Source organism: Hyperoodon ampullatus (genome assembly GCF_949752795.1).
Source record: "Hyperoodon ampullatus genome assembly, chromosome: 7".
Taxonomy (NCBI): domain Eukaryota; kingdom Metazoa; phylum Chordata; class Mammalia; order Artiodactyla; family Ziphiidae; genus Hyperoodon; species Hyperoodon ampullatus.
In genome coordinates this window covers 95,499,367-95,525,994 of record NC_136920.1, presented here as the reverse complement: position 1 = coordinate 95,525,994, position 26,628 = coordinate 95,499,367, and the positions used below count along the sequence as shown (strand labels likewise).

Genomic DNA, 26,628 nt, shown 5'->3' with positions numbered 1-26,628 from the left:
CCGGAAGAGAGGAGCGGTGGGCCGGGACCGCCTGGGCCCTGCAGTACCTGCCGGACGCCAGGGTCCGTGTTGTGGCTTGGAGGGGACAGGGAAGGATTGCGGGGGGATGGAGGTTCTCCTTTCTGCTACTGCAGGCAGCGCTGCCCGGCAAAGGGGCAGAGCAGACTGGAGGAAAGGGGGCGGGGTGGGGGCAGGTCCCTTCCTCCGTTTCCCCGGGTCCAGCCCCCAGAAGTCTCACCTCTGTGACCTGGCCTTCCAGGCGCAGAGTGGTATCGTGAGCACCACCCGATCCCCTTTGTCACTGTCGTTCAAGGAGGCAGAAGCCCTGGAGACTGAGACAAAGCTCTTTGAAGACTTGGAGTTCCAGCAGCTGGAGCGGGAGAGCCGCGTGGAGGAGGAGCGCGAGCTGGCTGGCCAAGGGCTGCTCCGGAGCAAGGCCGAGCTGCTCCGGAGCATCGCCAAGAGGAAGGTGCGCCCCGCCCCGTCCCCCATCCCTGCCGCGAGGCCCTCAGTGCCGGCTTGACTTCACCTTGCTGAGCCTCGGTTTCCTCATCTGTAAAACAAGAACAATAACAGGCTGTTGTGAGCGTTAAAGGAGATGATGTATGTGAAGACAGCGTAGGACATGATCATTGTAAGCACTCAGTGAACAATGACTATTGTTATTAGGCTCTGACTCCCCCCAGTCCTCCAGTGGAAAGTGGATTGGGCTCACATTCAGAGCTGGGCCCTGGCTGGGCAGGGAAGGGAGAAACGGAGATGGAGGAGGGGGCTGAAGAGGAGGCTTGCTCCTGCCCTTGTAGAGCTCTCTGATGGAAGTGCTGGGCCACATACAAAGACCGGAGATCTGGATATTAGAGCCTGCCGGGGGTACTAGAAAGGCATCACCTGGGTTCCAGCCTTGGCCCAGCCCTGGCTCAGCTGAGCCGTAAAACAAGGGGATTTGGTATCGCATCCTGGCTGGTTCTGGAGCTCCAGATGCTGTGATGTCTCCTCCTGATCTCAGCCAGACCAGGACAGGGTATTGGGGCGGGGATGTAAAGTTGGGAGGAGGCTTGTGTTAAGCAAGCGTTAGGAAGATGTGGGTGAGGAGAAGGGGGAGGAGCCAGGCAGCCCACACACCTGTGGCTGAGAGTTGCGTGTTCGTGCACACATACGCATGCATGTGCACTTTGCCAGGCTGGAGTGACTGGGTGGGAGGTGAGGGCAGTGAGATTGGGGAGGGGTGTGAAAAAGTGGGGCTTGATGGGTAGCCTGAGTTTGGTGGTAAGTGGGGAGCCACTGGACTTACCCTTGAGTCCAGATCCGTTGCTTCTCTCCCTGAGCTGCTCTGCCTTACAAATGCATCTACCTATCAGTGAAATGGGCATAAAGGCATCTGCCTCGTAAGAGAGTTACATGAGGTAACACATGCAAAGCATTTAGCAGAGTTCTTGGGTCCTGACAGGTTCTCAGTAAATTGCAGATCTTGTTGTGAGGATTACCACCTGGTCTGCTTCAGTCTGCTTGGGTTGACCCCAGATTTAGTACAGCTCCCTTCTTCCCTCCCTTCTCTCCTATGTCTTGCTCTTAATGGTGATAGTTTAAGGCCTCCTCTTTCAGGAAGCCCTCCTTGGATAAACCCAGCCCATTTTCCCAAGCCCCTCTCCTTCTCTCTCACTTATTATCTTTTCATTTCCTTTTAGCACATGATTGTTGAGCCAGGCATTGCGCTAAGCCCTACTGGGGATATGGAGACAAAAAAGACACTGGCCCGGCCCTTGGATCGGACAGCTTGGGTGGGGTGGTGGTGATGGAGACATATATTCACAAGTAACAGCAATACAAGGCAAATGGTGATATGGAATAATCTGAGCACAGAGCAAGGAGCAAAGGAATTGAGTGGTGATCAAGGAAGATGTTGGAGAGAAGATAGCATTGGGTCTGGTATTGGAGGATAAATAAGCTCTTGATGGGTGGAGAAGACAGGACAGCTTTCCTTGCAAAGAGAACCGTATAAGAAAGGCCTGGGAGTGTACACCTGCACCACTGACGTTACAATAGGGCCGAGCTGAGCGCACGCCGCCGAGGGCTCAGGGTAGGAGGGAGGGTGGAAAGTGGAGGCCCAGTTCCAGGAGCCCTTGAGTGCTGGCTGAGGGGTTTGTGCTTTATCCTGTGAGTAATGAGGAGTTGCTGAAAGATTTTGAGACGAGGACTGATTACCCTTACTCGTGGATTAAAAAAAAATTATTCAAGTAATATACATTCTAAAAAGATTAGAAAGTTCAGACAAGCAAGCAAACGAAAACAAACCTCAAAGGCCATTTTAGGAAGCTATCTGTGGCAGTGTAGGGGTGGATCAGAAAGTTGAGAGAGTGGAAGCAGGAGGCTGGTGAAGAAGTCCAGGCCAGGAAACAGAGGGCCTGGGTTGGGGTGGTGGCAGTGGGATGGAAGCACGGGGGCAGGTGGAGAATGTTTCAGCATCTCTGGGATTCCGGACACGTTGACTGGGGCGGGCGGGGAGAGAGATTCGGGAACTTGAGTTCTGCCTGGTGTGCCTGGTGGCATGGGGTCACTGGTCGAGGGAGGGGTGAGGGAGCCGACCACAGCAGCCTGCGTTTTCCTTGGCCGAACGGAAGGGCTAGTTGATTCCCTTCACCCAAGCCCAGGGTCTCTGGGCAGCAGAGACGGCCAAGCCTCACCTTGGGCTCAGCCCTGTCTCCCCAGGGTCTGACCCACTACCCCCATCTCCTCCAGGAGCGCCTGGTGGTCCTGGACAGTCAGGCTGGGCAGATCCGGTCCCAGGCTGTGCAAGAGTCGGAACGCCTAGCCCGAGATAAGAATGCCTCCCTGCAGCTGCTGCAGAAGGTAGCCTCAGTCAGGCTGGGTGGGGGATGAGGGCTGGCGAGGGGCTAGGGGAGTGGGAGGTGAGTGCAGAAGGGCTGGGGTGGAGACTGGCCAGCCAAGTGGGGTCCCCCTTTACTTGGGGCCCCTTGGCCCACTCCCACTCCTTTCTGATTCTGCCGCTTTGGGCTTGCAGGAGAAGGAGAAACTGGCTATGTTGGAAAGAAGATACCACTCGCTCACAGGGGGCAGGGCTTTCCCGAAGACCACGTCGACCCTCAAAGAGGTAACGTGGTTGGTTTGGGCCCCAGCCTCAGGCCCAAGGGGTCTCCTGGGAGGCTCTGGAGCAACACATGGGGCCTTCACCCCAACAGCTGAGGTTGAATATGGGGGCATTTTCCTGAACTGGAGAAATTTGAGTAGGAATGGCTCTGAGGTCTGGGATTGGATCCTCTATGGCCTCTACCGGCTGCTTCTTTTCAGCTGCCTTTCTGGGCCCCAGGAGCCCACTGATCTTACCATTTCGGGTGACTGAATACATCTGGGGGATTCAGGAGGCATGGGTGGGGAGGATGGCAGCTCAGAGGTTTGGTAAGGGCCGGGGCTGGGTGGACTCAGCTCAAGGGACAGCATAGGGATCTAGGGGTCCTGATCTTGGAGCTCCCTGGGCTTCTGTCTGGAACTAGGCTACAGGCTCAGAAGTGGGCATTGGGGCTCATTTTTTCCTGAGTCTTTGCATGCCTGGTGTGTGAGGCCCAACCAGGACATGCCGAGTCTCCTGCCTCATTGTGCAAACAGTTTGGGCCTGGGGTGGGGTGGCTGGGCTGAGTGTGTGGGGTGAGGCCCCTCACACGTACCCTCTCTGCAGGCTGAACTGCTCATCTCCGAGTCCTCAGAGGTGGGGCTGGGGATGGCGGCTCTGGGTCCCTTCCCAGGGTCTTCTCAGGCTGGGGCCTCCTCTGGTCCCTTAACCCCACCTGCTTCCACTCAGCTCTGCCCCAAAGCACAAGAGGTAATCACAGCTAACTGCCTGCTCTGCTGTACTCACTGCCTGTCTGCCTGCTTGCTGAGCTTCTGCGCTCAGCTCCTCCCAATGGCCCAGCTGAAGGGCGCGTGGCAGTAATCCTTTGGCCAGAGTTTGTTGTTCCATAGGTGCCTGGGCAGTCCATGCAAAATCAGAGCATCAATTTGCATATATTCTGTATGCCATCCATCAGTTCTCACAACACACTGGACCTGCTAGCTCATTTTCCTTTTCTGTGACCCCTGGAGGACAGTCCCCCTCTGGAGCTAGGTCAGGATGGGCTCCCCTGGATAAGGCAGGTTTTGGATCCTGTACTTTGATTCTGCATGCATTTTGGATGCCTACCATGTCCCCAACACCTAGATAAGCTCAGAATTCTAAGGATATGCTCAGAGAATACAACAGTCCCTGTCTTCCCAACCCACAATCTGGTGTGTGAGCATCTTTCCAAGTCCTAACCTTTGGGCAGTGGGCTGGTTTTTCTATCTGGGCTTTTAGCTACTCCCTGCTAAGGCCTCTTTCTCAGGGCCCGTCTTGCTCAGGCCCTAGTGGTGCCTCCAGTTCCTGTTCCTTCCAGCTCCTGCTCCAGCAGATGGGGTGTGAGGGGACCCATGGGAATGCTGTGACTGGCGCTTGGTGATACATGTGTGTGCCTCATTGGGGAGGCCCAAGGTGTTAGAGACAGAAAGGCTCTCTGGGACGTGGGTCCTGGTCCTTGGTGGACTCTTGGAAGACCTTCCTTGGGCTCCTTCACCTGCCCCTAGCCCAGGGCAAACCCAGGAATGGGCTTTCAGGGTCTGCCCGTGGCAGGGCCCGGATGCCAAGGCAGCCTCAAGAGTGAAGGTTAAGAAGAGCCTTCAGACAGTCAGTTCTGCCTGCCCTTTTCTGCCCCCCACCCCACTGCCCGGCAGCCAGCTGAGGCCACAGTGGGCAGCTGAGCTCCCCACGCACCCCTGCTCTGGATTTTGTATTGAATGGAGTGATGGCCCTTTGGCATGGAGTGTGGATGTCAGGTACCTGGTTGAATCCTGTTAACCTGTTCTCTGCCCACCCTTCCCCCTCCCACCGGGCACCCTAGGAGTATGTGAGCCTGGCAGAGGTTCTCCAGCTGTGCTCCTGCTTGGACCCCTATGCTTCTGCCACCTCCCCCAGCGCGCTCGCCCAGCCCCTGCCTGACAGTGAGGTACCAGCCACCGAGTGAGCCCACCTATGCCCAAGGACCTCCTCATGGATGCCCTCGATTGCCCCTCGGGCCTGGGTTGGGGGGCAGCAGGGTCTGTCTTCAGCAGTGAGGGAGAAGTGCAGCTGGCGTCAGGGGGCTTGGGAGTGGTTCCCTCTCTCGCCTGGGGCTTCGGGATCTTCCTTCAGCTCCTGATGGCTCAAGGAGGGAAGGCCTTCTGCTCTAGCGTGAGGGCATCCTGCTGAGAGGACCCTGGCTCTCCCGGGCTCTACAAGCCTACTCTGCTCTGTGTGTCCTACTCTTACCCTTCCCTTGCCCGTGGGCAGGGCCATCTCTTGGGTTCCCGTCCCATTAACCTCTTGTATTCCCTCCTGTGTCTGGCCTTCCCCCAAGTACGTGACGCTTGAGCAGCTAAAGGCCATGTGGGGCACCTCGCCTGTGCCCGCAGCGCCCGCGCCAGGCCTGCCTCCCTGGGCCCCTGCCTCCCAGGACCTGGTTCCCACCACCTGCCTTCTTCCCGCGCTGCCCTCTTCTTCCTCCTTCGCTTCTATCCCGCCTTCAGCCCAGGTTGGTGGTCTGTGTGCTCCTGCCACTCGCAGCCCACTAGTGGCGTGGCTCTGTCTGTGTGTGCTTTGCCCGTGCGCAGTGGCGTCTCAGCCGTCAGCCGGCCCCCGGGGGGAGCGCTGCCTGCCCGGGGGGGGGGGCTCCGGCTGGCTGGCATCGTGGTTGGCGTAGCACGTGTCTGTGGTCTGGGAGCTGTGCCCTGTTTCTCTTTGCCCTTAGCACATTCACGGCAACTGTTTTCTCACTGTGTTTTCTTCTCTTTATGCTCTCCTTTCTCCCTTCCTTCGTTCCTGTTTTCCCTTCCCTTCCTGTCTGTTTCCCTGATAATGGCCTTCCTTTCCCCTTCCTCCAACATTCCCCTTTCTTTGCCCTTTTCTTCCTTTTTCCTTCCCTTTCCTTTCCCCTCACTCCTTGACCTTTCCTCTCCATCCTTCCCCTCCTGTCCCCTGTCCTCCTCCCCGTGCCCCCTCCAGATGGAGAAGCTGCTGCTCCCCGCTGTAGACTTAGAGCAGTGGTACCAGGAGCTGATGGCCGGGCTGGGGACTGGCCCCGCTGCAGCCTCCCCTCGTTCCTCCCCCCCGCCTCTGCCCGCCAAAGCTTCCCGTCAGCTGCAGGTAACCCCTCCTTCCCTGCCCACCCCTCCCCAGGCCCCACCCCTCTCTGCTTCGGGGACCTCCTGCCGATCCATCAACCCCACAGTGCTGCCTTAGGTGGTGGGGGGTTAATCCAGCCGGGGCAACAGGGGCCTCTGGACCCTGAGAGGGGAGTGAGGGTCTCCTCTTGGGCAGCCATCCTGGCACTCCGGGTGTGGAGGGCCAGCCTCCTGAGTCCGAGGGCCACGTGCTTGGCTGTCCAATGCAAGGAGGCTCGGGCGCTGCGGTGCCTCACGCTGTCCTCGGTAGCCCTCAGCCCCAGAGCTTCTCACTCGGTCTTGGCCTGACGCACTCTTGAGCCTGTTGTCTCTGGAACTTGTGTGTCCTAGGAGAGTTGCCAGTATTTTGTTCTCCTGTTCTCCCCAGGGATGACACTTGGAGGCAGGACAGAATGGGACAAAGGCTCTGAAGTGATAGCCCTGAGGACATGCCCAAGACTCCTCCGAGTTGCCATTGGGGGCATGGCCCTGCTCGAGCCTGCAGCAAGCTGCTGCCCACAGGGTGGGGGAAGGGTATGCGGGCAGCCTTCTGCCCAGAGTGTCACTCCACTGACCGGCTGGAGGGCCTGAACCCCCCTACCCACCAACGCCCCATTCAAGATTCATTCTTTGAGTGAAGACATTGCATCTCTAAGACTGTGATCTCAGCTAAAATTCCGTGTTTCCTTTGGGAGTAGTTTGTGTGACATTTCTATTTTGTGCCCAGCTGGTTTGAGATTTTTACATGTTTTGATTCATTTAATCATTACCACAGGCCTTTGAGGTAGATAATGATAACTCTCATTTTACAGATCAAACACTGGGGCCCAGAGAAGATAAGTAATCTCTCCGAGGTCACACAACTAGGAAGTAGCAGAGGCTACACTGAGGGCCAGGGTTCTTGACTCCAAAGACCATATTCACCAAACATTAGTGCTGTGAGGGAGCTTGGCGATTATTTAGTCTAGCCCTACCCCCTCCTTTTGCAGATAAGGAAGCCAAGGCCCAGAGTGGGGAGGTGCGTGGCCCAAGGTCACAGCCCTTTAGCAGCAGAGCTGGGACCAGCGGGAACCCCGGCCTCCAGTCAGTCTCCTGTACAGCTCTGCCCGTTGGTGTTAACTCCTCACATGGGTTGATTTACAAGGTCCTTTGTAAGATGCAGGGTTGGACCAGGGATTGGCCCAAGGAGGAACAGCCTGGAAAGGAGGCTTGGCAGCTGCCAATAACATCTGTCCATTGGGCTGGCCCAGGAGGCTCAGTGCTGTTGTCAGCTAGAGACAGAGGCCTCGGGTGCTGGGACAGTACCTTGGTTCATAGCCAGCCTAGATGCCATGGGGATGGTGGCCAGTGGGGGAGCCGGGGATACCAGACAGTGTCTCTTCCCTCCAGGTTTACCGCTCCAAGATGGATGGTGAGGCCACCAGCCCCTTGCCCCGGACCCGCAGCGGCCCCCTCCCTTCCTCCTCTGGCTCTTCCTCCTCCTCCTCCCAGCTCAGCGTGGCTACCTTGGGCCGTAGCCCCTCCCCAAAGGTCTGAGGACAGTGGGAGGGCTGTGTGCGTGGCAGGGTGGTGATGGTGGGGGATGGAGACAACCACACTGGAGAGAGGTCACAGCCGCCCATGAGAGCCTTGAGGGTGGGGGGAGGTGCCTTCTGAGCCTCGCGTCCCAACGCTCTGTTTCCCTCCACAGAGCACTCTCCTCGCCCAGAATGGCACAAGCAGCCTTCCTCGCAACCTGGCAGCCACGCTGCAGGACATTGAGACCAAGCGCCAGCTGGCCCTCCAGCAGAAGGGTGAGTGGCTGCAACGCCAGCCCACCTGCTCTCCTGGGGGCCCTGGACATCTGCCACGCACTCTCCACCCTACCTCATCCATGACCACACCTTTCCCAGGATGTTTTTCCTTTAATTGGGATCTAGGCAAGAGCAAAAAGGATTTGGATTAGATACCTAAAGAAGAGATTCCTGGCTGTTTATCAAAAGACTAAGAGCAGGGGACTAAGGGTCCGCGGTGGGGGGTGGTGGTGGCTGTGAGATCTTTCCTAGAGACCGCAGCAAATAAGGGAAATGCTTGTTGACCTGAGTAGAGATAGACATTATCCTGTCTGGAGGCAGGGGGTTGGACTTGATGACCTCCACAAATGCTTCCCTAAGATATTGTCTCTAGGGACCCAGGAGTCCTGGTTGTTCGTGTGTGTTTTGTTTGTTTTGAAAGTCCAAGTCCTTGCCTTTCTCCCCTCTCGTCCCCTCTGTGTCTCTACCCGGGGCCCCCCTACCAGTCGAGTCGCTTCCTGCCGAGCCCCTCCCAACTGACGACCCAGCAGGTAGAGCGTTGGTCATTGAGGGCATTGCTTTGGCCAGGCAGCCCCTGCCCGGGCATCCGCATGATGTATTCTGCCCAGGGCCCCACTGCCAGCAGGCAGACTCCCAGGCTGAGTTGGGTTGGGGTGTTGGGCTGGCCTCACCCCTCCAGCTGAGCTCTCTCCCGCCTCAGCTGTGCTCCGCCTCATCTCCCCTTCCTCCTTTCCTGCCACTGGCACTCCTGCTTCTGCATTGCCGCGCGGTCTGCATTGATGTGGGCGCTCATGGGGCTCCCAGCACCTCTTCCTTCACCCTTCCCCAGCAGCAGGATGGGTGCATGTGCCCTGCCCACCTATTCAGGCCATGGTTGTGAGCTGGAGCCACCTGGCCGTCGTGCTGCCGGGGGCCCCACCTGGGCAGGTTCGGTGCCGCGTGTGGGCTCAGGACACAGTGGGAGCGCTGAAGTCAGGCTGCATGGCTGTGGCCAGTTGTGCAGGTGCTGAAGCGTTGCTAGGGCAGCCGGACCTGGAGCTGCGGGGGCTTCAGGGAAGCTGGTGGGGGGCAAGGGGGCTGCCCTGTGTTACCTTCTCCCTGCTCGCCTCCTCCCTCCATCTGTGATGCTGCCGGCGTCCTCCCCGGGGAGGTGGGGTGCCCACTGTGACTCCCGCCTGTCGCTCCTGCAGGGCAGCAGGTGATCGAGGAGCAGCGGCGGCGGTTGGCTGAGCTGAAGCAGAAGGCGGCGGCCGAGGCGCAGTGCCAGTGGGACGCCCTGCACGGGGCCGTGCCCTTCCCGGCCGGGCCCTCGGGCTTTCCGCCGCTCCTGCATCACTCCATCCTGCACCACCTACCGGTGGCCAGGGAGCGAGGGGAGGAGGGCGAGCACGCCTACGACACGCTGAGCCTGGAGAGCTCAGACAGCGTGGAGACCAGCATCTCCACGGGGGGCAACTCGGCCTGCTCCCCCGACACCATGTCCAGGTACCCGCGCCCCGGCCGCCACCCGATGGCCTGCCGCCGTCCTGCCCACACCAGGGCCGCCGCCTCCACCGCGTGCCTCCTCCCCTTGCCTCCCCAGTGCCAGCGGCCTGGATGTGGGGAAGACGGAAGAAATGGAGAAGATGCTGAAAGAAGCTCATGCGGAGAAGAGCCGGCTCATGGAGTCGAGGGTGAGGCAGATCTGGGCCACGGGGGGCGGGGGGAGGCGCGGGGCCCCGGGGCTGCCCTCTGCCCGCCTCTGCTCCTCCCCAGGCCCCTTCACCCACGTTGTCCTCTCAGCAGCCCCTTGAGGAAGGGTGTTTTCAAAGCCTGTGTTCCTCAAGTGGGGGATGCGGAGGCTGGGCGAGATGACCAGTTTCACAGCTCTTAGGAAAAGGGGAGGCAGTGCCGAGTGTCCAATGGTGAATTTCCCGTATGGGAAATTCTTTGTGTGTCTTTGTGTGTTCACCTCTGTGGACGTTTGACCACCACAGAAATTTTGATTCCTGTCTACCTGAGTGCCAGGTCACTCCTCTTGGGGATGGCTAGGAACTGGGGTTGAAGGATGGGGACAGAGAGAAGGCAAACGTCCAAGCCAGAGCAGAGGTGTTGGCTGCGGGGGCCTCACGTTGCCTACCGATGGGCCTGGGACACAGCAGAGGGGCCAGGGGTTCATCGTGGGCACAGCCAGGCTGAGGAAACTGTGCCTTGGGAGGAGGTGAAATAGAGAATCTGCAGAAGCTCGTCTGTCTCTATCATCCGGGCACTCTGCATGTCTGGAGTTAAGAGTGGGACCCGGGGAGCAGGAGATGAACCAGAAAAGAAGGCCTCTTAGTCTTATTTACTTCAGAGGAGGGCAGATTTACAAACATCTCCTGACAAATGGAGAAAAAGGAGGTTCTGCTAAGTCTTGAGCTGGGAAGAAATGACAGATGGGCGTTAATAATATGAAGGTTGTTATCATTGATGAAGACATATAAAGCATCACCCACATGCTGTGTATTTAATGATTTGTTTTAATGACTTAAAATCTTTTGATAATGGCTTTTATAAGTTCATTTTTTTCCCATAAAATCTGAAGTTCAACTATAAATGTTTCTCATTTGGAGTTTCAGAGGGCCTTCACTTATCGATTAGGTTGTTTAGACAATCCATGTCCTAGGAATTCAGATAAAATTATAAAAGTCCCATTTTTTTATTGAGTGCTTCCTTCCTGCCAGAGTTAGTGATGGGCATTTACTCACATGATCTCATTTAATTTTCGCTACAATCCCAGGAGTAGGCACTCTTGGCCCCATTTTACAGATGAGGCAACTGAGGCTTAGGGAGTTTGGCAGGGTCCAGAGCTCATAGTGGTGGTAGAGCCAGGATTTGAAGCCAGGTTGGTCTCACTTTAAGGCATTTACCCCTGTCAGCCAGGTCCTTAGAGAGGGTGGGCTTGGAGGATGACGGTCCCTCATGCCAGGCTGCCCTCTGAGGTGGGTGCCTCCTGTGGCTCTGCCCCGCCCTGAGGAAGGGTGGCGGGGACTTGGGGGGGGAAGAGGGCAGTGGTGGGCACTGAGCCCTGGCTTTGGGGGCAGGAGCGGGAGATGGAGCTGAGGCGGCAGGCCCTGGAGGAGGAGCGGAGGCGGCGGGAGCAGGTGGAACGGAGGCTGCAGGGCGAGAGCGCCCGGAGGCATCAGCTCGTGGAGAAGGAGGTCAAGATGCGGGAGAAGCAGTTCTCGCAGGTGAGTGGGTGGTGGGCTTAAGGGTAGGGCTGACGAGGGGTCGGGATATCCTAGGGTACTACCCCTGCTGGACTGTAGAGCCTGTTCTCTCCAGAAAGGATTGCACAAGCAGAATTCTACCTGGGACTTGTTTGGCCCCAAGGAACAGGGACCCACTCACCAGGGCTTGTTCAAGCCCATGTCTCTGTGTGTGTGTGTGTGTGTGTGTTTTGACTGGGTTGTGGGGATGCGGCAGGCCACCTTTTAGAGAAGAGGATCTGGACAGGCCTTCCAGTGACGGGAGCTGAGTCAGAATCAGGGTGGCTACCCTTGGCCTCTTGCAGGGGCCTCACTTCTGCCTCGTGAGTCTGCACTGCACCTCCTTCCCGGTCCCTGATGCCCTCCTGCTTCTGGTGCTTTGTGGCTGTCCTAGCCTCACTCCACCAGACCTTTTGGCTCTAGGCCCCACCACCAGAAGCTGGCCTCACTCTGACTTTCAGTTTACATCTCCAAAAGAGAATGTACTAGTTTCTCCTTGGGGCAAGAATCCATCCTTACACAAAAGCCAACCCTGGGCTTTTTCCTTATACAGGAGACTTGAGCAGAGAAGTTGAAGGGAGAGGGAGAAATTAGGTGGGGCAGGGAAATCGACTCGTGTGTCTGGTCCCAGACCCTGGGCCCCTGGGAGAACCTGTGAGATTCAGACAGGTTGTCCCTTCCTCTGGGGGTTTCCATAGGCCTCCCCAGGGTGGAGGTCCTACCCAGCAGTGACTGGCGATCATAGCTCCATGATTTCCTAATGATGCTGCAACATGAATTCTAAGGGGTAGGTTGGCTCGGGAATTTAGAAATAATTAAGAAACTCTGTGTGTGAGTTTCATCTCTGTGCTTGGAATCTTTTGCTAAATGCCTAGTTCCCCTTTCCTGTCTCTGTCAGTGGTCTCTTTGGGTCTCTCTTCTCTAGCACCCTGTACTGGGGCTCAGGAATGGCTGCAGGGGCCACGAGTTTTGAGGAGGTGGACGGAGTCAGCTCATCTTTGGGGCACCTCCGGGAAGTTGAGCGTTTTGTTTCTTCTTTTTTTAAAAATAAATTTATTTTTATTTATTTATTTTTGGCTGCATTGGGTCTTCGTTGCTGTGTGTGAGCTTTCTCTAGTTGTGGCGAGCGGGGGTTGCTCAGCAGTTGTGGCGCAGGGGCTTAGCTGCTCCGCAGCATGTGGGATCCTCCCGGGCCAGGGCTTGAACCCGTGTCCCCCGTATTGGCAGGCAGATTCCTAACCACTGCGCCACCAGGGAAGTCCCTGTTTCTTCTTTAAATCATTTGTAATGTTTCCTTTTCATGTCATTCTAACATTCTTCCTCGAAATAAAGAGGAGAAAAAAATTCCAGTTGACTGAGAATTCTAGTTAAGTATCAGAAATTTTGAGGTGGAACAGACCTTAGAGATTCTCTAGTTCAAAGCCCTTGTTTACCTATAAGGAGACGGAGGCCCAGAGAGGGACTATGACCCAAACAAGGCCCCACAGGAAGTTAGAGACCAGGCTTCTTATTGGGCTTTTCTTCCCAGAGCATGTTCACATCTGGTCCTTTGCTTTGTTCCATTCAGCCCAGGAGGGAGAGGAGGGTCAGGGACAGGACAAGGACAGCTGTGTCTGGGAAACTGAGGCGTAGAGCCGTTCAGCAGTTTGCCCAGACCTGGGTGGAGTCAGCACAGGCGTACCAGGTCTCTGCTTTGGCCAAAGCCCCATGAAACCAGAGTGACAGCCAGCAGGGTGGGGAGGGAGTGATAGCAGGCTTTCGGGAGTTCGGGCCTGAAGCCAAGGGGCCCGGGCAAGGGAATGACGGGAAGAGAGGGGCCCCCACTGATCCTACCCTCTGCTCCCAGGCACGACCCCTGACCCGCTACCTGCCGATCCGGAAGGAGGACTTTGACCTGAAGACCCACATTGAGTCCTCAGGCCACGGTGTGGATACCTGCCTGCATGTGGTGCTCAGCAGCAAGGTACAGGCACGCATGGCCCCGGAGCACGGGGTGGGTGTCGTGGTGGGGACCCCATGTTCAGAGGCACCTCCTGGGTCCTCGGAATAGTGTCCTCAGTTCCTGCCCTAACACCAGCGGTCTCTGTCCCAGGACCAGCTGTGCTGGCCTGAAGAGATGTTGGGGACAGCCCCCCCACGAATACAGGCACAGGCGATGGCACTGACATTGCTGCTCAGGGAATAAAGGTTTAGGGGCTGCACATTTGGGTCTTTCCTCACCCCTGCATTCCACCAGGTCTGCCGTGGCTACTTGGTCAAGATGGGTGGCAAGATTAAGTCATGGAAGAAGCGCTGGTTTGTCTTCGATCGACTCAAGCGCACCCTTTCCTATTATGTGGGTGAGTTCCCCCAAGACTGCCCCAGAGCCAGGACCCCTGGGCTCTGTCACCCAGGACAGCGGGTCTTCTGGAAGCTTCCAAGTGGGGCCCAGGGGCTTGGGCTGGGTCTTGTCCTCCCCTCCCTGAAAATGTACAGAGTATACCTGGTTCACCTCTGTTGATTTGTTCACTCATTCATTTTTTCAGCAGTATTACTGAGCATCTAATAAGTTACAGGCACTATTCTAGGGTCTGGTGATAAACAAGGTGGCCACAGCTCTCTCTCCCTTGGAGCCTTTTGTCAGGGAGGCAGATAGTGAACAAAGAATGGTGGGAGTGCTGTAGGGGACCCCAGATGCTGTGGGCGCATGGAGTCCTGTGGATTCCCCCTCGGGCAAGTTCCTGCAAAGGCACCAGCACAGGCAGCCGAGCAGTGCCCGGGATGCTCAGGGTAGCCCTGAGGACAGCCCCCTGGCCCATCCTGCTCCCTCAGCCCTCTGCACCCAGCCTCTAGCTTAGTTTCCCATTCCTGGAATTCCCTCTGGACAATTCCCACGTGGAGCATGGGATGTTGTATCATATCCTAGTCAGGATAGGCTAGGCTGCGCTGCGGAAGCAACCTGTCCTAAGATCCCAGTGGCTCAAAACCCGCGTTTTCCTACTTACTTCTGGTACGTGTCCATGTACGTCGTGGGTTGGTGGGGGCTCTGCTCTGTGTCAGCGTTCTCTTTGCTTCAGAGCATGCCTTTCTAGAACGTTGCTGGCTGCAGTGGCAGAGGGTAAAGAAAAGCATGATTGGGTTGGCACTGGCGTTAAATGCCCCAGCTGGGGTCTGTCCCCAAGTCACTGGTGGGTCTGTTCAGCCAGTCACCCGGCCCCACCCAACCACAAAGCCGGGAGGAGCGGTCCTGCTGGGAGCCTGGAAGGAGAGGGCTGGAGGGTTTGGTGCTGGAGTCGCTCAGGCCTGGAGCACCCTGCTTCCCCCCTGACCTGGTCCCCAACCAAGTGCCATCCCTTCCAAGAAGCCCTCCCTGACCACCTGGGCCCTGGGTATGGGGAGGCAGAGACACGTGTGTCCCCATGTTTCCACCTAGGCTGGGAAGGGACTTTGTCAGGATTGAGAGGAACAGGCCCGGGAGGACAACTCCATCTTAGGCACGTTGAGGTTGAAGTGCCCCTGGGGCATCTAGGGTTACAAGAAAGGTCAGGGTTAGAGGCAGAGTGAAAGTTGAAGCTGTTGGAATGATAATAATAACGATAATGCTAATGATAGCAGATCATACTTAGTGAACACTTGTATGAGCCAGAGGCTGTGCTAAGCACTCTGCGTGCCTCATCTCATTTCATCTTCACAGTGATGTCGTGAGGGAAGCACTGTTTTTACACTCATTTTACAGATGAGGAAAATCAGGCACAGAGAGGTTAAGTAACTTGCCCAAGGTCTCTCAGCTGCTAAGAGGCAGAGCTAAGACTGATCTTGGGCAATTAGACTTTAGAGCAGAGAAGAGGGAGGAACAGAGCTGCACGCTGGGGCAGGTCCACCCTTGTGAGGAAGGAGGCACCAGCAAAGCGAAAGGGGTAGGAGGCAGGAGGCAGGAAGCCACATGCCAGGTGCTGGGCTGGTGCTTGGCGCCTGTGACCTTCCTTAATGTCTATGAAACAAAAGGAGACCCAGTCAGACGGGGGACGGGGAGGGCAGGGCGGAAGTGGAGAAGGAAGCCAGCCAAGGGAACAGACATGTGCAAACAGGGGGTGTCACCAGCGATGATGGATGCTGCAGAAAGGCCAAGAGTAACGTGGATCCAAAGGCCATTTGATTCAGGGGTTGGATCTTGACGAGAGAATGGTTTCCACCACGTACCGGGGCGGGAGCCAGATCGCACGCGATCCATCAAGGGTAGGTGGGAGGTAAGGAAGCAGAGGCAGGAGTGTGTCACTATTTCCAGTAAAAGAAGAGATGGGAGAGAACAGAGGCTGGAGGGAAGGCCAGGCCCAGGGGCCAGGATGGGGCTGGGTCCCTGTTCCGAGGAGGAAGTGCCGGGTGGGGGCGGGCCTGTGGCTGGATCAGGGCCGGCCCTGGGTGTGCCTGGCCTGCTCCTCGAAGCTGACATCCTCCCGGCCCTTGTCTGGACCCTCCTCCCACCTACTCCATGAAACCCCTCCATTCTACAGGGTCCGGATCAGAAGCCACCTCTGTGAAGCCTTTCCTGGTCCCTCCTCACTGGGAGCGGTTCCTGCCCTCCTCTGTTAACTCCTGTGCTATACAGGGTCCCTCTGCCATGTGGTACCAGCCCTGGGGCATAATGATGTCATGACAGATGCCACGTGTACTGTGCCAGACACTGTGCTGAGCAGTCGGAATGTGTTCTCTCACTTAACACTCGTGACTGCCAGTGACTTGTAGGCGTTCTCTTGGAGGCCTAACCACGCCCAAGTCACACAGCTGATAAGCGGCTGTGTGTCTGCTTTCCTTTCCCCCGAATTGTGGGCTCCTAAGAGAAGGGTCTCTGACTTCTTTGGATCCCAGTGCCTCGGACTCCTATTCAGCATTGATTGAGCACCTGCCGTGTGCTAGGACATAGCAGTCAGTGTTGGAGAGCTAGACCTACGAGCAGATAAAGGAGGGTTCAGATTCAGCACCCTGAGATCTGTACAGAGGAACATCTGTTCTGTAGGGGCACGGGGGAGCACAACCGTGCACGCCAGTGGGGACAATTGCAATGGGTCTTGAAGATGACGTAGGAGTTTGCCAAGGGAGTGGGCTGGAGACCATTTCCAGTGTCGTCAGAGCGTACTGTTAGGGGACCGTGAGAAGCTCAATCTGGCCGGAGAGAACTTGCGGTTGGAGCAGGGGAGGGATGTGAGGCAAGGCCAGAGGGGGGGCGTGTTGGCACCGGCCTGTCAGGGACCTTTGCCAAGCCAAGGAGGCAGCAGCTTCCAGTGAAGGAACCGGCAGAGACGCTTGTGAGCCGAGGCAGCAGGATTCGATTTGCTTCCGGAAGCTCCCCCCGCTCGGCATCAGGGCCAGCGAGTTGAGGGGCAGAAGGCGGGGCAGGGACACATTAGGAGGCTGTATCAATGATCTGGGATCGATGCCTCAGCCTGAAATGACACTGGGGGTGGGGGAAGGTGCCAGCCATTGCAGTCTGAGTTTAGTGATCTTGTGGCCTTTCCTTTGTGACTTGGGCTCAGTGCCCAGGGTGCCAGTTGAGGTGCCTGCTCGGTGTCTGCCCCAAGACAGGATGGCCCGGGCCTGTGCTTTCCCCTGCCAGCGCCCTGTCCCTGCCACCCGAGCGGTCGTCTGCTCTGCGAGTTTGCCCACCTCCTTCCTGCCGCCCCTGCCTCCAGATGCTGTATGCTTCCTTCCATTTTTTACTGTTGGAGTTAAATAGATAAATGCATTCATATAGTTCAAAACTCAAGACACATAAAAAGGTTTAAATTGAGCATTATGCCCCCTCTCACTACAGGTAACCACCTTTAAATCTCTTGTGTATCCTTCTAGAGTATCTTTAGGGGAATATAAACAAATGCAAACATGTATTCTTACCCCTTTTCTTACACAAAATGTAGCACCCAATACATTCCTTGTCTTCCTGCTAATGTATCTTAGAGATCTTTCTATCTCAAATATATCTATATCTAGATATTGATATCTGGGCATATTTTATAGATTTCTCTTTTTTTTAATTAATTATTTTTGGCTGCATTGGGTCTTCGTTGCTGCACGCGGCTCTAGTTGCATTGAGCGGGGGCTACTCTTCGTTGCGGTGCACGGGCTTCTCATTGTGGTGGCTTCTCTTGTTGCGGAGCACAGGCTCTAGGCGCATGGGCTTCAGTAGTTGTGGCTCGCAGGCTCTAGAGCGCAGGCTCAGTAGTTGTGGCGCACGGGCTCACTTGCTCCGCGGCATGTGGGATCTTCCTGGACCAGAGACCAGGGCTCGAACCCGTGTCCCCTGCATTGGCAGGCGGATACCTTTTTTTTTTTTTTTTTTTTTTTTACTTTTACTTATTTTTTGGCTGCGTTGGGTCTTTGTTGCTGTGAGTGGGCTTTCTCTTGTGGTGAGTGGGGACTACTCTTCGTTGCGGTGCGCGGGCTTCTTATTGTGGTGGCTTCTCTCATTGCAAAGCACGGGCTCCAGCTGCCTGGGTTTCAGTAGTTGCAGCACGTGGGCTCAGTAGTTGTGGCACACGGGCCCTAGAGTGCAGGCTCAGTAGTTGCGGCGCATGGGCTTAGTTGCTTCGTGGCATGTGAGATCTTCCCGGACCACTGCACCACCAGGGAAGTCCTTAGATTTATTTCTGAGTCTGTATCTATATCAGATATTTCTCTGTCATTCTATTAAACAGCTGGATGTATTCCATCATGTGGCACACTCTAATTTACTTAGCCATCTTCACTTGATGGATACTTGGCTTGTTTCTAATCTTTCATGACTATAGGTACTGCTATGGTGAAGCTTGTAAATTCGTTATTTTGTACGTGTAAGATAAATTTTCGTTAAGTGTAAAAATTGGCTTGAGGGGCAAACACCTTTCTAACTTTGGTAGATGCAGCCAAGCCATTCCTAAGGGTTTACCAATTTATATTCCCCCCCTGTCAGATTTATTACACCGCCTGTTTCTCCACAGACTTACCAAAAGTGTTCTGTGTATTTTGGGTGTATTTTTGCCGTTCCGATAGGTTAGAAGTGGTATCTCGGTGGAGTTCTAATTTGCATTCTCCATAATTCTGAGTGAGGCTGAACACTGACCATGACTTCTGGGCTCCCTGCTGGGCTGTGGTTTGGAGTCCTGGGAATCACTCCATTTCCCACATGAGGACGCTCCATGTCCACGAGCCTGGCCCTTATTCCTTTGCAGACAAGCATGAGACGAAGCTGAAAGGGGTCATCTATTTCCAGGCCATTGAGGAAGTGTACTATGACCACCTGCGCAGTGCAGCCAAGGTGAGGGGCAGAGGGACAGCCCTGGGGAAGGGGTGGGCCCAGCAGGGCTCCGTGAGCAACGGCCTCCAGCCTGTCCTCTTCAGAGGCTCGGACCCATCTCTTCTCTTTGTAAACTTTCTCTTCCTCTCTCCCTCTCCCCTTCCCAGAAGAGGTTTTTCAGCTTCACTATGGTGACTGAGGTACCCCTCCCCATATACCTGTAACCAGAACTACTGCACATTAATGCCTCCTGTACCCTTCTCGCCCCTGACCCTTGACTCTCCCCTAAGTACCCCCCCTTCCCCTAGGCCTGAGGGGGGAGCCAGGTGGGTTGCAGAGAGCAGGAAGCCCCTGTGGGCGTGAGTACGCTTGCTTGCCTCCCAATCCTGAGATGATGGTAGGATGTGTCCCTCTGTGGGGGTGGGCAGTGCAGAAGGGATGGCTACAAGGGGAGTAGGGGGCCCTCAGAGACTAGATCTGGTCAAGAGGATTGGTAAACGGGAGACGTTTGAGGCTGGGACCATCTGCCTTCATGCAGGTCAGCCTCCCTCCCGCCAAGCCTCAGATGCCCACTCCATCCCTGATCTCTGCCCTTCTGGGGTCCTGGGGCCCAGCATCCCACTTGTAGCTTTTTCCATCTGTTCCTCTTTTGCTGAGAAGAGACTCTGGTCCTCACTGGAACAGCCCTTTGAGACTGAGTCTTTCCCTTTTGTGCCTGTGGGTACCAAGGAGCAGTGCCCCCACCTGGCAGCGTCTGTCCCTGCCAGGGTCCAAGGACTGCCCAGTTGAGAGGAGGGGACCGACTCAGCTTGGGGCCCACCTGGTGGTGGGGATTGGGCTCTGGGCCTATTCAGGACTCAGCCTCGAGCTCCAGGGCGTCCTGGAGCCAGAGAGAGGAAGGGCAGACGGCGAGGCAGATGCAAGATGCTCCTGGCCTTCGGGGGTGGGCCCTGGCTTAGACCTTCCTCTCTCCCTCGGCAGAGCCCAAACCCGGCCCTCACCTTCTGTGTGAAGACCCATGACCGGCTGTACTACATGGTGGCCCCTTCCGCAGAGGCCATGCGCATCTGGATGGATGTCATCGTCACCGGGGCGGAGGGCTACACCCAGTTCATGAACTGACCGAATGGGCCTCGTGGACCCTCAGGCCGGCCCAGGACCCAGGCCCAACTGCCTGCTGCTCCACTCGCCCCGGAGACAGTCGCGCCCTGGGCCTCAGACCTCACACAAGTGCTCCCAGAGGCCCTGGAGGGCGGAGCATGACTGGGGTTTTGTACAAGAAGTGACTTTGTAATGTTCTCTAAGGAGCTCGTCCTGTGAGTTTCTGAGCTCCAGCCCCCTAAAGAACCAGCCAGGAGATAAAAGTTGGGGAGGGGGCTTTGCTGCCTCCTGGGAGCCCAGAACTTGCAATAACCCTTCAGGGTCCTGCCCCAGGCCCAGCCAGGCTGAGGAGCTGTCACAGAGCGGCCCCTCCGCTCTGACCTGGCACCTGTGCTCCCCAGCCTGTGTTCTCTTTTGTAAAGGACTAATTATGGTACCAGAAGCTGCCAAAGATCCCCTCTTGCCTCAGCCCCCTTTGCAGGGGCCTTGGGGGCTGAGCAGAGCCACATTCAGAGTGGGGTAACAGCTCAGGCGGTGTACTTCTCAAACCCCGCTCTACCCCATTGTTGTCCTGCGTTTATATTTTTTATTACTTTGCTGAAGGGCCAGAGACCGGAAGTGTCATCCTTGAGGTCCCAGCTCTATCACCTTTTTACAGACCCATCACCATGGTCACCACAGGGACGGCTTCATCGCCATGGTTACATACTAATTGCCGTGGCTCCATGGCTCAGCCCACTGCTTCAGCGGTGGGCCCGTCTGAGGGTATGTGCCGTCATCTCTCCAGCCCAGGCCCTTGGGCATCTCCTGCTGGGGGGAAGGGACTGAACACCTTCTCCCTGCCCCCTGCCTGCGTCTCCAGGCCCTGATACACAGCCTGCTGGCTCCCCTGTCCAGCCCTCCCCCTTCCACTCGTGCCTTGCCTAGAGCCAGAAGGGGTGAAGCTGGGAACTAGAGACCAGAGGAGGAGCCATTGGATGGGAGAAGAAGCTAGAAGGGCTGTCCTTGGGGTTGTTATAGGGCTGAGTTTCTGACAGAGGGCTGTTCAGATTCTCCCTGAGCAGGAGAGGAAGCAGCAGAGGGGGTGCCCTGAGGTCTGGTTGCCCTCCCTGCAGCCTCAGAAGGGGGATGAAATGGAGAGCAGAGGACCGGGCCTCCAGCTGCCTGTGCTCAGCCCTTTCCGCCTTAACACTAAGCCCACCTCCCTGTCCCCCTTCCCAGCCCTGGGCCGTGGTTGCTGGGTCCAGGTTGGATGTTTTTCAGTATTTGTAAGCATCTCAGCAGAACAATAAAGCATTTGGACTATGTCTTTGGGAGGCCTGGTGGTGGGGGACATGGGGTTGGGATACATGGGGTAGGAAAGCTAGGTGTCCCCACAGTGCAGCATTGCCACCTTATTAGATGTTCCAGGGACCCAGGGCCCAACTGTGACCTCCAGGTCCCTACCCTGCCCCCACTCCACTATGACCAAGGAGCGGCCTGGGGGTGGGGGGTGGGCTCTGCAGGGATAAAGGATCAAGAGGCAGGAGAAGGCAGGGACTCATGTGGAGGTTTAATTGGCAGGAGCTGGAGCCAGATGAGGGAGTGAAGGAAGGCCCGTCACTGAGGCAGGAGGCTGAGCAGGAGGCTAAGCAGAAGGGCAGCGGCAAGGCAGTGGGGCTCCAGCACAGCTGTGTGGGCCCCCGAGCTCAGCCGGTCACCATAGCGGCCCAGGAGCATCAGGACCACACCACTGGTCCAGCCAAACCCCTCCTGGAGAGAGGTAAGGTCAGTGGGGCAAGATCTCTGGGGAAGGCCCCCAAGTCCTTTTATGGGGTATGGGATCCCCACCTAGAGGCTCTGGCCCTGCATAGCCCCAGGGGTACCAGGGAGCACCAGTCAGGCTCCTCCCTGGGACCCACCTCCATGGAAAAAACTGAGGCCCGGAGAGGGGAGGTCATGGTCAGTTGCAGGGACAGCAGAGCCCCGAAGTTCCCTGGAGGATGTGGCCCACTCACCTGAACGTCATACTCCCCTCCACCACCTGGTTGTCCACCGTTGCTGACATCATACTGGGGACAAGAGGACGGGCTCTAAGGTCAGGCCCTACCCCAGCCCCCCAACGCCAGGCCTCTAGGGAAGCCAGAAATGGGAGCCCCTTAGGGAATAGCTGTTCCGCCCAGCAGCTCTGACCCCTGCAGTGCCCAAGAATGGCCACCAGGTGCCGCCACTGTCCCCAGCTGTGGGGGCCTGGGCTTTGCACAGCCTGACGATTCCTCCATCTCACCGTGGGGAGGAGGACCCCGAGGGACTGGGCTCAGGGGCAGCTCACCTTCTCATACATGGCTGACTTTTTGGAGTAGATGTCACAGTTGGTTCGGATCCAATTCTGGGCCAGCTGGAAAGCCACTTCCTGGGCTCTGGCTGAAGGAGACTTGGCCAGACCTGGACTCCACCCCAGGCAGGACCCTGAATCTCCAGAGCCCCCATCCCAGGGGGAGCAGAGGCCTGAGCCTTATTCTCCTCAAGGAGGGAAAGAGGCCCGGGCGCGAAGACCTCCCTCCTAGAGCCGGGGGCCAGCCTGCTCCCGATCCAAGCCTGGGTGTGGAGAGAGGAGGGCCGATTCCCCTGGCAGGTGGAGGTAGGTGTGTTTGCTGAGCCAGAGGCTGGGAGAGCAGAGGGGCCAGAGAAGGACCTCTGCCTCATTCGTTCACACCTCCCCAGAACCAGGCAGGCGGACCCTCTACCCCCGTGGGCTGAGGCTCTGGGAGAGGCCCCATCCCTGCCTCACCTCTGATGAGCAGGTCCTGCAGGGGGCCCAGGCATTGGGGAAGTCCCACTGCTGGCCTGTCTTCTGGTAGGTGAGGATCTGGCTGTCCTAGAAGGTTCCAGACGTTACCATGAGTGTAGGTGGGGGCCGGACAGGGAGCCAAGAGGCTGGGCCCTCCTGAAGCCAGATGTCCCCTTTGGGGGCCTTCTCTTCTTGGCTCACAGCTGCCCCCTGGTGGCAGAAGTGGGACCCTCAGGCTAAGGCCCTGGGCGGAGTGGGGTGTGGCTGCCACTTGCCCGAGGTCACAGGTCAGAGTCAGGGAGTGAGCAGGTGGCCCTGCCCCCAGTGTAGCAGCCCGCCCTGCTGCCCCCTTGCCTCCAGGTATTTCAGAGCCTTGTCCACGTTGCCCAGGTCAGAGAAGCCGCCGGCCCAGAGAGGAGTGTGGTAAATGGGGTAAACTTCCAGATCTTTTACACTGAAGGCCATAGTTGAACCAGCCACCTTCCTCCTTGTCTCACAGGCCAGCCTTCAGCGCGGCCTAGCTTGGTTTCTGCAAATTTTAGTACCTCACAGATTGGGAGTCATTCTCCCAGGTGGCACTGGGTTTAGGAGTAACCAGAACCCCTACTCGGGCCCTACAGGACTCTAGAAAGAACTGAGGGGGAGGACGGAAACATCTACTTCTAACTCCTCAGCTTCTCCCTGAAGCCCTCCCCAGCCTGCCCCAGGCTGCCCCATCCTGCCCTTTACACCACGTGGTGACTGTTCACTCCCCTGCGGGACTCCCTTGTCCCTGAGCTCCTCTGGTGAGGCCTCTGCTCAGGAATGATAATTGCTACTGCTGATCCTGGCCCAGCCCTGTGCTCAGCACACTCTATCACGTACTTTCTCTCCTGTCTAAGGCTCAGAGAGGGCAGCAGTTTGCCCCCAGCTGCACAGCACCTGTCCTCCAGCCTGACCCCAGGGCCCTGGCACCCACTGGCACAGGGCAGTGCTCCAGGGTCATGTGCCAGCCTGGGCCACTTCCTCACCAGCCCCTCACCCAGTGGGAGCAAACCCGAGCCCCTTCCGCTCCTCCCTGCCAAATCCCTGACAGACTGACTCTCTCCCAGTAAAGCCACCTCAGGGTTGTAGAACTGGGAGAGGGTGAACAGAGAAAACACCTGATGTGGACACAGCAAGCCCCACTCTGGTCCTACTGCGCGCCCCCTTGGCCATGTCCATCCACATCCGCCTCACTGGGGAAAGGTGCTGGGGTTTCATCCACACCTGGGCCAGAACTGGGGGGCCCTGATCCTCTGGGCCTGGCTTCACAGTGGCAGCCGAGTTTCGCGGGGCACTGGGAGATGGAGGAAATGGTCCCCCCCAGCTAGGCACTGGGCTGAGCGGTCCAGGCTCCTGCACACCGTCGTGCTCTTGCTGGGATGCCAGAGGCCAGCATGTGGGGACCAGCAGACCAGACTCCCCATGGCCCAGGCCTTGACCAAGGCCACACGGCTGAGCAGCCCCAGAGCCAGAACCCAAGCCCGGGCTGCCAGGGCCTCCAGCTTCCCAGCCTCCTCCAGCCCCCACTCCACGTGGGTCCTAGGCTCCCTGTGCCCTCTCCCCTGACTCCAGGTGAGGCCAGAGGTCCTCAGCCACCCTGAGCAGTTCTCTCTGATCTACTCAGGACACCCCTTCATTGTGCCCGGTGGGCACTTTGTTGAGTTCTACTACTGGGGAGCGGCCGGGGGCTTCGAGGCAGAGAGCGGGGTGTGCGCGGGGGGAGCCCGGGGCCCGCGGGGCGTCCTGAGTGGGGTGGTGCGATGCCTGAGCTGTCCTCCCCCCAGGGACTCCTACTGGCTGATGGAGGGTCTGTTCCTCTCTGAGATGCCCCAGATGCTGAAGGGCATGCTGCAGAGCCACCTTCCTACAGTGGGCACCCCTCCCCGTTCCTGAGACCTCCCAGGACGGGGCTCGGGAAGGGTGCCTGGGGGGAGGCGGTGCTTGGCTCCACCCTGGGGACAACATTGAGACCCTGGCCTTGGCGTTGGACTTTTGGACTAAGAACAGGAGCATCTCTGTGAGCTCCGAGGGAAAGAGCTACGTCCTGAATTGATATTATATCCTTTACAGGGGACCCAGGTGAGGGCGTGCCCGGCCAGCCTCTCAATCTCTTGTGTGTTTGCTCTGATGAAGAGTGTCAGGACTCCCCTGGGCAGGAGGGTGGGTGACTTAGTCCCACCTCTCAGTTAGTGATCTGATAGCCCTGGGTGGTCCAGCGCTGTGGGCCCCAGGGCAGCTGAGCCAGCGTGGCTTGGCCTCCTGCTCGGTCACGGTGGGCCTAGGGCCTCTCAGTGCCAGGCCCCCTCTTGTCCTCTTGCCAAGAGCACCAGTGATGTAGCCCCGCCTCTCAGATGGTGATCCTGAGGGCATGGGGGCCTGTGTTCCCAGGATAGGGGTGCCAATCTGTGCTCCGGGGGCTGTGTCATATTGGCCAGGGTGCCCCGTCGTGCACCTGCCTCTCCTACTGGTCCAGGCCCTGTTTTGGGCCATCCCTGGGGCAGGAGACACCCCAGAGGGCAAAGGGAACAGGCAGAACGCCACTGAGGTTGGGGATGGGGGCTGCTATGAGGGGAGATGTGGGGAGCTCTGTCCCGGCAGCTGGAGAGGAGGGGCCAGCAGCGGGAGGGCAGACCCTGTGGCACTTGCTCCTTTGCAGCTTGGCCACCAGCCTGCGCACCACAGCACTGTCCCTTCCTCCCAGGCAGGCCCGGCTCCCTGGCCAGGCCTGGAGCAAGACGAGAGCACCTCAAGTCCCCTCCCACCACCCTGCTCAAACCACAGCCACCTGTAGATCAAAAACACCTCTTTTTTAAAATCCTCAGTTGCCTGAAAGATGTACATGGCTGGGGCTGGGGCTGAGACTCGAGGGCTGCCTGCACACCCATGGTAGGGGGACTTCTGAGCACCCGCTCTCAGACTTCGCACATTTCTGCACATGACAGCAATTTTTGCAGAAAGGGCGTAGAGGATGCATCTGGGCCAGGCACCAGCCTGCGGCAGCTATCTGTAGCCACCTCTGCCCAGGCAGGATGCCCAACCTCTTGTTCTCACCTCACCCACCGTGGTGGCTTCCTCTCCCCGTGAGGACATGGGTTCCCACCACACCCAGGAGACTGGGCATCTCCCTGCCCGGCCAGGAGTTCCAGGGCCACAGCCCAGGATCAGCAAAATTCACAGGCTCCCAGGTGACCTCAACTCAAGTCACACACCCTTTCTCCCACCCAGGCCCTGTAATTAATGGCGTTAGCAATGTTTGTAAATCTCCATGAGAGAGGATTTCAATCAGAACTGGGTCCCAGGAGCCCCTGATTGAAGCCATTAGAGGCCGTGGGCTCCTGGGCAGCTCCCCCTGCCATTCCAGGTAATCTGTATATCAACTGAAGGCTTTGCTGGCTGTTAGGGGTTGCAAACTCAAATTCCAGGACGCAATTGTGGGACGTAGTTGAGAATAAGGAAACTAACCATGCAAGGGGGAAGATGCTTGGTGAGATCTGGGGTGACCGGGAAGCACATTCTTGTGTAACTGGGGTCTCTGCTGCAGAAGCTGGCTGATGTAAGGGAATGTGGGGTCCTTGTTTGCTAGATCTTCCAACTTTTCAACGTAGGCAGAGATCCATATTTTTACGTGAAGTATCCCGATTTTTAAGTGTCTCAATGTCCCAAATTCTGAATGTACATCTTGGAGTGATGCCTGTTTATGAGTGGGGAGTGGGGAGGAGGAGACCTGACCCCACTGCAAGGCCCCCTTCTCCCCACAATGTCCAGTGCCCCACCCTTGAATGAGCCCTCAGCCTGGGTGCTGACTCCTAGTCACGTGGTGCCCTTTACAGTGAGATACTCTGTACATATTGAGATCCTTAATATGTAAAGATCTCTTACAAATCAAAAAGGAAAAATAATATTGTCATGCTTGGAAAAAATCTACAGGCTAACTATGGATGGTCGATAAATATAATGCTCTGTTCGTTCTTTTTCTGGATCTGGATTGGGCCTCAGCCCACAAGGACACAGCTCCCCCTGCCTCAGGGTGTCTGTGCCCTGACTTTCTTAGATGTTCTCACCCAAGTCTCACCACTTGGTTTGTCTGCCTAGTCTTTCTTAGCACATTTACAAGCAGATGTGTCACTGGTGGGAAAAATATTCAATAATACTTTAAAATATTTATTCAGCTTTGGTTTCGTGGTGCAGCTGTGAAATCAGCTGTGTGGGGGAAGGACTGAGAGGGGGACCCTGAGAGGGAGCCCA

The 26,628-nt window shown here is 57.1% G+C and overlaps 2 protein-coding genes and 1 pseudogene across 32 annotated transcripts in view; 2 read left to right on the top strand and 1 right to left on the bottom strand.

The window, feature by feature from the left end:
* Positions 1–20,896, top strand: part of PHLDB1 (pleckstrin homology like domain family B member 1) — a gene marked incomplete at its 5' end in the record, with an annotated part of 39,405 nt that extends 18,509 nt beyond the window's left edge. For 3 of the 30 annotated variants that reach the window (XM_079709377.1, XM_079709371.1, XM_079709362.1), the window contains 12 exons: positions 314–469; positions 2,737–2,847; positions 3,020–3,109; positions 7,612–7,752; positions 7,913–8,015; positions 9,206–9,500; positions 9,598–9,688; positions 11,078–11,224; positions 13,089–13,205; positions 13,479–13,581; positions 18,424–18,509; positions 19,470–20,896. In XM_079709377.1, the coding sequence (XP_079565503.1) occupies positions 314–469; positions 2,737–2,847; positions 3,020–3,109; positions 7,612–7,752; positions 7,913–8,015; positions 9,206–9,500; positions 9,598–9,688; positions 11,078–11,224; positions 13,089–13,205; positions 13,479–13,581; positions 18,424–18,509; positions 19,470–19,610 (1,581 nt within the window). In that variant the 3' untranslated portion in view covers positions 19,611–20,896. Of the gene's footprint in view, positions 1–313; positions 470–2,736; positions 2,848–3,019; positions 3,110–3,691; positions 3,836–5,420; positions 5,595–6,064; positions 6,206–7,611; positions 7,753–7,912; positions 8,016–8,500; positions 8,546–9,205; positions 9,501–9,597; positions 9,731–11,077; positions 11,225–13,088; positions 13,206–13,478; positions 13,582–18,423; positions 18,510–18,655; positions 18,689–19,469 lie in introns of all 30 variants that reach the window. The other 27 variants (XM_079709366.1, XM_079709358.1, XM_079709354.1 and 24 more) reach the window with 23 other exon arrangements.
* LOC307055662 (trehalase-like) overlaps positions 1–24,436 on the top strand; it is a 424,950-nt pseudogene extending 400,514 nt beyond the window's left edge. Inside the window, exon 3 of the transcript in view lies at positions 23,956–24,436. The product of the transcript in view is annotated as a trehalase-like (transcript). The remainder of the gene's footprint in view (positions 1–23,955) is intronic.
* TREH (trehalase) lies at positions 21,189–22,824 on the bottom strand (the record flags this gene model as incomplete). The annotated part of the gene is given in 6 exon segments (XM_079709442.1): positions 21,189–21,341; positions 21,587–21,640; positions 21,901–22,013; positions 22,360–22,386; positions 22,389–22,446; positions 22,714–22,824. Coding segments are annotated over 6 exon segments (516 nt in total).
* Positions 24,437–26,628: the final 2,192 nt, after the last annotated feature.